The sequence below is a fragment of the Lagenorhynchus albirostris genome, chromosome 16, assembly GCF_949774975.1.
Source record: "Lagenorhynchus albirostris chromosome 16, mLagAlb1.1, whole genome shotgun sequence".
Lineage (NCBI taxonomy): Eukaryota > Metazoa > Chordata > Mammalia > Artiodactyla > Delphinidae > Lagenorhynchus > Lagenorhynchus albirostris.
Window position 1 is genome coordinate 64349086 of NC_083110.1, and position 7491 is coordinate 64356576.

Genomic DNA, 7491 nt, shown 5'->3' on the forward strand with positions numbered 1-7491 from the left:
TCTGATCAAGAATACTACAAAAGCCATGGCTAACATCAACCTTAATGTCAAAAGGCTGAATGCTTTCTCCCTAAGATCAGGAACAAAATAGAGATGTCCACTCTTGCTACCTCTAGTCAAGATTGTGCTGGAGGTCCTATCCAGGGCAATAAGGCAAGAAACTAAAACAAAAGCCATCCAGATTAGCAAAAAAGAAGTAAAACTATCTCTACTGCAAATGGCATTATCTTCAATATAGAAAATCCTAAAGAATCCATACAAAAAATCAGAACTAGCAAACAAGCTCATCAAGAATGCAGGATACAGGGCATTCCCTGGTGGTCCAGTGGTTAGGACTCCACGCTTCCACTGCAGGGGCACGGGTTCGATCCCTGGTTGGGGAACTAAGATCCTGCATGTCATGTAACGTGGCCAAAAAAAGAAGAAGAATGCAGTATATTAAATCAATATACAAAAATCTGTTGTATTTCTACATACTTGCAATGGACAATGCAAAAATGAAATTAAGAAAAGTTCATTTATGACAGCATCAAACCAATAAATACCTAAGAATAAATTTAACAAAAGAGGTAAAAAACCTATACTCTGAAAACTACAAAGCATTTTGAAAGAAATTAAAGAAGACCTAAATAAATGGAAAGACTTTCCATGTTCATGGGTTGGAAGACAATATTGTTAAAATGGCAATACTCCCCCAAATAATCTACAGATTCAATGCAATTCCTATCCAATTCTGGCTGGCTTCTATGTAGAAATTTACAAGCAGATCCTAAATTCATACGGAAATGCAAGGAATCCAGAATAACCAAAACAATCATGAAAAAGAACAAAGTTGAAGGATTCACCCTTCCTGATTTCAAAACTAATAAACCTACAGTAATCAAGACAGTGTGGTACTGGCAAAAGGATAGACTTATAGATCAATGAAATGGAATTCAGAAATAAACCATCACATTTACTGCCAATTTTTTACAAGGGTACCATTCAATGGAGAAAACTATAGTCTCTTCAACAAATGATGATGGGACACCTGGATATTCACATGTAAAAGAACCAAGCTGACCATCTACCCTCACACTATATACAAAACTTAACTCAAAATGGATCACACAGACATAAATGTTTTTTTAGAAGAAAACACAGGCATGAAGAAAACACTGCCTAACCTTGAATTAGGCAATGATTTCTTAGATATGACATCAAAAGCACATGCCCCAAAACAAAAATAAATAGACTGGACTTCACTAAATTAAAGACTTTTATGCTTCAAAGGATACCATAAAGAAAGTGAAAAGACAACCCATAAAATAAGAAAATATTTGCAACTCATATATATGATAAGATTCTAGTATCCAGAGTATATAACTATTACAACTCAAAAATAAAAAGACAAATATTACAATTTTCAAATGGTCAAAGGCTTTAATAGATATTTCTCCTAAGAAGATATACAAATGGCCAATAATCACATGAAAAGATTTTCAACATCATCATTCATTAGGGAAATGCAAATCAAAACCACAATGAGATACCACGTCACATCCACTAGGAAGATTATAATTAAAAACAAACAAACAAACAAAAAAAAACCGGACAGTAACAAGTATGGGCAAGGATGTGGAAAAATTGGAACACCCAGACATTGCTGGTGGGAATGTAAAATGGTATAATAGCTTTGTAAAATTGTCTAGCATTCCTGAAAAGATTAAATACAGAGTTAGCCTATGACCCAGCAATTCCACTCCTAAGTGCATACCGAAGAAAACTAAGTCCACATAAAAGCTTACACACAATCAGCCTTTATCGCCTTTGTGCTTCTGTCTGTATTCCAACCCCCTTCCCCGCACTGGATCCTGCTGGAAGCAGCCTGGTCTGTTGCTGAGGCCCGGGTTCCTGTTCCGCTAACCCAACTCTCTAGTCACGTTTGCTTGGCTGTGTAACCAAATAGTTGGGATCACAGAAGAAGTCCCCTTCCCTGCATGTCAGCACAGAGGCTGTGACTGCCACCCCGGTTCCCCGCCAAGTGCCCTGTGCCCGAACCCGTCCCCGGCGTTGCACTGCGTGAGTTATGAGGTGCCTTTCCCGGAACCCTCCTCTCGCTTGGACCCAAGAGAGACGACAGCTCTGGCTGGGGCTCTTGGTTTCGAGAGGGTCTGGACTGGTTTGGGTGCTTTAAAATAGATTTTTTAGTTCAGTGGTGCTTATGGGGGACACGGGAATAGAACTTCAGTGTGAGACTTGGGTGACGGGAAAGTTAAATATTGGTCTTTTTTATTATTTTTTTTTTGCTTTGCTATTGTTACCACTTTTGTCTCCATGTTAAAATGCCCAAAATGGAAAAAAAAAAAAAAAAAGCTTACACACAAATGTTCATAGCAGCATTATTCATAATGGCCAAAAAGTAGAAACAACCCAAACGTCCATCAATTGATGGATAAATAAAAGTGGTCTCAACTCACAATGGAATATTATTTGTCAATAAAAAGGAATAATTACTGATACATGTTACATCACAGTAAACCTGGAACACATTTTATGCTAAGTGAAAAAAGCCAGTCAAATTAGACCATATATTGTTTGATTCCATATTCAGTGTCCAGAATGGGCAAATCCATAGAGACAGAAAGTAGATTAATGGTTGCCTAGGGCAGCGGTGGAGTTGGGGAAATGAGGAGTGACTGCAATGTGTACAGGGTTTCTTCTGTGGAGGATTAAAATGTTCTAAAAATTGACCGTGGTAATGGTTGTACAACTCTGGGAATATTCTCAAAACCACTTAATTGTACTTTTTAATAGGTGAATTGTGTGGTACATGAATTATATCTCAATAAAGCTGTTATATTTTACAAAGTAAGAAACCTTTTCTCGGACAGCGATACAAGTCACATTCTCACCTGATCTCCATTGACTTCATAGGCACATTTACAAGATGGTGAACCAAGGAAGTCAATTTCTCTATTCAAATTTAACTGGTGCCAGTGACTGGTTCAGACACAGGACAAGAGAGCTGGAGGGAGGTTATTCAGAAGTAGCCCTATTCATTCACTTCACAAGAGAAGAAACAAAGATAACTTGCCACAGGCCATACACATCAGGAGCTGCAAAGCCAAGACCAGAAATCAGGTCTGACAGCTGATGCTCACAGAGAACTTGAGTTTAAGCTCTCTCTGTCAGCATCACCACCTCCACCTGCCTGTAAGGATCAAAGGAGCCACAAAGCAGCTAAACATTAAAATGGTCATGCTCCTGTCATACCCTGGTCTCTGTAGAGTCCAAGATCCATCTACCCTTCACTTACTTGGACAGACACATTCTCAGACTCTCAGTCAAAGCAAGGCTATCATTAAATGTTAGAGCTAGAATATACCTCAGGGATGATCCAGCTCAGCTCCCCGCTCTAGAAAGAAACTGAGAAACAGAGATCACACAATTTGCTCAAGGCCTCGGGGCTATAGGATGACACAGCTAGAACTGGAGTCCAGGCCTGCCAACCTCCAGCTCAGTGCTCTTCTCCTGCCCAGGACTTCTTCAGTCTACACCTTCTCAGTGTCATGATGTGTCATGAGATGGGTAAGAAGAAAGAAGCATGCAGAGAACTTCCTGTTCAATCTTTTTATAAGATGGTTATGACACATTTTTCTCCCTCTCTCTTTTTAAAGAACTCCCTGCAGTGTTGTTACCCTCACCCTTCCCCCAGTCCATGATGAGAATTATACATGTATATCATTCAGGATGGGGCAAAACAAGGACCAAAATGCTCAATCATGCCCTGTGAGGTGAGATAAGGGGAGAATGGAACAAGTTCTAGGATGAAGAAGTGGGCAATGTTATTTTGCCTACCCAGAATCCAACCCTCCTTCTTTTGATCAGAGCACCTAGGTTTTCTTTCTGAGAACGTCTCTTCTCCACTTTCAGTCCACAGAGTTGGAATGAGCCTCACCCATTCACCCACCAAGTACTGGGACCCAGACCTGCTCAATCCACCCCTCCAAATCACAATGATCGGTTCTGGGATGGACATTAGGATCAAATCAGTCCAGCGAGGATCAGATCTGGAATTTCTGCTCCAACCATTGGGTAAAAGGGCTCTATTTCTGCGGGGGCTGTCAGACTAGAACTGTCATAACCTGCCAAAGGAGAAAGTCTGCCTGAGAATGAAGCCAACACTGAAGAAATCAGAGCCAAGAGGTGTAAGAGAGAAGCCAAGTCTGATGCCAGTGTGGTCTCGTGGACTCAGCTGCACTAGAAGCCAGTTCACCCCCTTACCTAAGTCCATTTGAGTTTAGTTTCCATCACCTAAACTAAGTCATGTTTACACTGAATGGCACTCAAATTCTGCCATTAGGGGAGGTGCCTGGGGCAAATGGCCTCCCTTCTCTCAGCCTCTCAATTGCCTCTTGTGTGAGGTAAGGAGGCTCTCTCAGCTGATACTGAAAGACCCTTCTACCCTTAAAATGTTGTGATTCTATGAATCCAGCAAAGACCAACTTGGTCCTCAAAGGCTACTTCTCAGCCTATAAGTTTCTAGAAAGAGAACTCATTATCCACTTGCCTGACCCCACTTCCAGCACTTAACACATAGGCAGCTCCTTCCCCATGCAGGTTAGCCGCACATCAGACACCCTTCCACCGAGCGGGCAGGTCCTCTACTCATCCCCAACATGCTGTGGCAAGGCCAAGTCCAAGTCAAGGTCAGCTTGGGATCTGTCCACTCACAAACACAAGCACAAGCCATGGTCTGTGTTCAGCAAGTGAGTCTGGTCATGCTGTCCAGCCTCTTCATTCAAGTTGCAACTGTTCAGAGGACAGCTGATCCCGTGTGGATTGCCAGGGAGTTTGGCTTCTGGCCTTTGTGACAACTCAACGTATCTCTCAGTCTCCCATTTTGTCAGCTGCTCTGGTTAAGTATACCCTGGTTGTGGCGGAAGCACAGGCTGAAAGCCGTTTAATGTGAAACCAGAGGATTATCCTTCTCACCTCCCTGAATCCAGGGAGAACCCAAGGCAGGTTACTGGTGGGATTTTCCTGGAGATTATGCCCAAGTATTCCCGTACACAGCCTCTGAAACCATCTAGGTGGGAAGGGCCGCGGCTGCCGATCCTAGTGGCGGTGACAGATCAGGAAGACGAACTGAAGGTGTCATACTGTCATACTGTAATTTGAGAATTAGATTCCCAGGGTAGAGGGGCGAGGGCACGGGCTCGCCCGCCTCCCCGAACCCCGGGAGGGGCCAGGAGGGGTCAACTTCCTGCCACAGCGGGGCCTCTGGCCGGGCCGGGGAGGGGGCTGCGATGGCCACCGCCCCCTCAGGCCGAGCGCCGCAGCTCCGCACACACACTTGTCCGGGGACCCGGCTCGGGCTGCCCGGGGATGCCCGCGACCCCGCCGGAAACGAACCGGAACTTGCCCGGCTGCATGGCTCCCTCCCCGTGGCCTCGCTCGCGGGGCTCCGGTCAGCCCCGGCCGGCGCCCGACTGCGGTGGGCAGCCCACCGCTCCTCACCCGCTCGTCCCTGCCCTCCAGAGTGCAACATGCGCGCTCGGGGCCGGGGGTGGCGCGCGCTGCCCGGACACCGGCTCCGCGGCAGAGTGCCCTCACCTTACTCGCGGTGCCTTTCTGGAGGCTGCCATTCGGTGGTGACGTACCCCGGCCCACGTCACAGCAGCGCAGACCAGCTGATCTCCCGTGGACCTGCGAGAGGGAAGGAGGCCGGCCTCGCCCGCCTCTGTGACGTACGCCCGCGCCGCGGCCCCGCCCACCCTCAGGCACCCGCCCACCCGCCCTCCAGACCGCCCCACCCCCCGGGACCCGTCTGCGTTCCCATCCCAACCCGCATCGCGTCTTTCCTTGCGGCGAGCGAGAGGGTGGAGGCTGTGCCGCGGCGCGTCAGTTCTGTTCATTTTTCTCGCCATTCCCCAAGGAGGAAAAAGAAGGGCTTTGTCGGCTGAAGGGGCTGCGGCGCGATGAGCTGCCCTTCAGGGATGTTCTAGCTTTTAGGAGGACGTGGCCGGTTCTGGAAGTACCTCAGCACGACCTCACTTCCTGAAGCTTTACTATATCCCCCAGATCACTTATACAGGCGAAATCCCGCTGCACACTCCACTTGGATAGCCAATAGGCTCCTCAGACTTACAATGTCCGAACGGCACTCCTGGCCCAATGCACCAAAACAAAACTGTGCTCCACCAAACAATCAGTGGCTAGATCCTGGAGTCATCCCTGCCTCTTTTACACCCCACGTCCAGTCTGTCAGAAAATCGTGTCGGCCATGTCTTCAAAACAGATCCCTAATCCAACCGCTCCTCACTACCCACACCTGTTCCCCCTCTAGGTCTGCGTCACTACCTTCTCACCCTTGGGATTGATTACTCAGGCTTCCCTAATGCCAGGGGCACCTGCACAGTCTAGTCTAAACACAGCAGCCAGCTCAGTCCTTTGAAGTCTGAGATCTTGTCCCTGCTCTGCTTAGCACTTTCTGATGGTTCCTCATTTCACTCAGGCTAAAATCTCTGCTTGATTTGCCCCTAACCATTTCCTGCTGTTCTCACACTGATCGCTCTGCTCCAGTGAATCTGACCTCCTTGCTTTCCTTGAAAAAGCCAGGCACACTCATGCCCCAGGGCCCTTGGACTTGCTCTTCCCCCCAAATCCAGGGTCCCTTCCTCACCTTTCCCTCCTCTTGCCTTCTAATCTTTGCTCAAGTATCACCTTCTCAACAGACCTACCCTGACCACCCTATTTAAAATTGTAAACCACCCCCAACCTTCCTAATCCCCCTTAACCTGCTCAGTTTTTTTCTGTAGCACTTATTATCATTTAACATGATTTAAAAAAGGTATTTATATGTATTGTATTCTGCCCCCTACTTTACACACACACACACACACACACCATAGCCATCAGTGCAGGAATGGTATCTGTGTTGTTTAATGATGAACAATACCTGACATGCAGTAAGTTCTCATTACATATTTTCTGCATCAGTGAATGTCCCCAGAATGTGCAGTACTCAAGGGTAGGGATGGTCGCTCTCTTGTTCATTGTTATGACCTGGTGCTTAGAACAGCTCCCAGAACAGTCAGCACTTCAGAAATATTTGCTAAATGAAAGTGACCACATTTTTATTTATTTATTTTTTGCGGTACGCAGGCCTCTCACTGTTGTGGCCTCTCCCGTTGCGGAGCACAGGCTCCGGACGCGCAGGCTCCGGACGCGCAGGCTCCGGACGCGCAGGCTCCGGACGCGCAGGCTCAGCGGCCATGGCTCACGGGCCCAGCTGCTCCGCGGCATGTGGGATCCTCCCGGACCGGGGCACGAACCCGGGTCTCCTGCATCGGCAGGCAGACTCTCAACCACTACGCCACCAGGGAAGCCCCGAAAGTGACCACATTTTTAAAAGCGATCTGCACCTCTTGCTTTGACCTTGGTGAACCCCTGATACACCTGTATCACAAGTAAGTTATGCTGCCTGCAAGAGCTTAGAGTTCTAGT

General features: G+C 46.9%; 1 protein-coding gene across 3 annotated transcripts in view; it reads right to left on the reverse strand.

Moving 5' to 3' along the window:
• Window positions 1-5722, reverse strand: part of XPNPEP1 (X-prolyl aminopeptidase 1) — a 54825-nt gene extending 49103 nt beyond the window's left edge. Inside the window, exons 1-2 of one of the 3 annotated variants that reach the window (XM_060125467.1) lie at window positions 5599-5645; window positions 4978-5100 (exon numbers count right to left, since the gene is read on the reverse strand). In XM_060125467.1, the coding sequence (XP_059981450.1) occupies window positions 4978-5100; window positions 5599-5630 (155 nt within the window). In that variant the 5' untranslated portion in view covers window positions 5631-5645. Of the gene's footprint in view, window positions 1-4977; window positions 5101-5598 lie in introns of all 3 variants that reach the window. The other 2 variants (XM_060125468.1, XM_060125469.1) reach the window with 2 other exon arrangements.
• Window positions 5723-7491: the final 1769 nt, after the last annotated feature.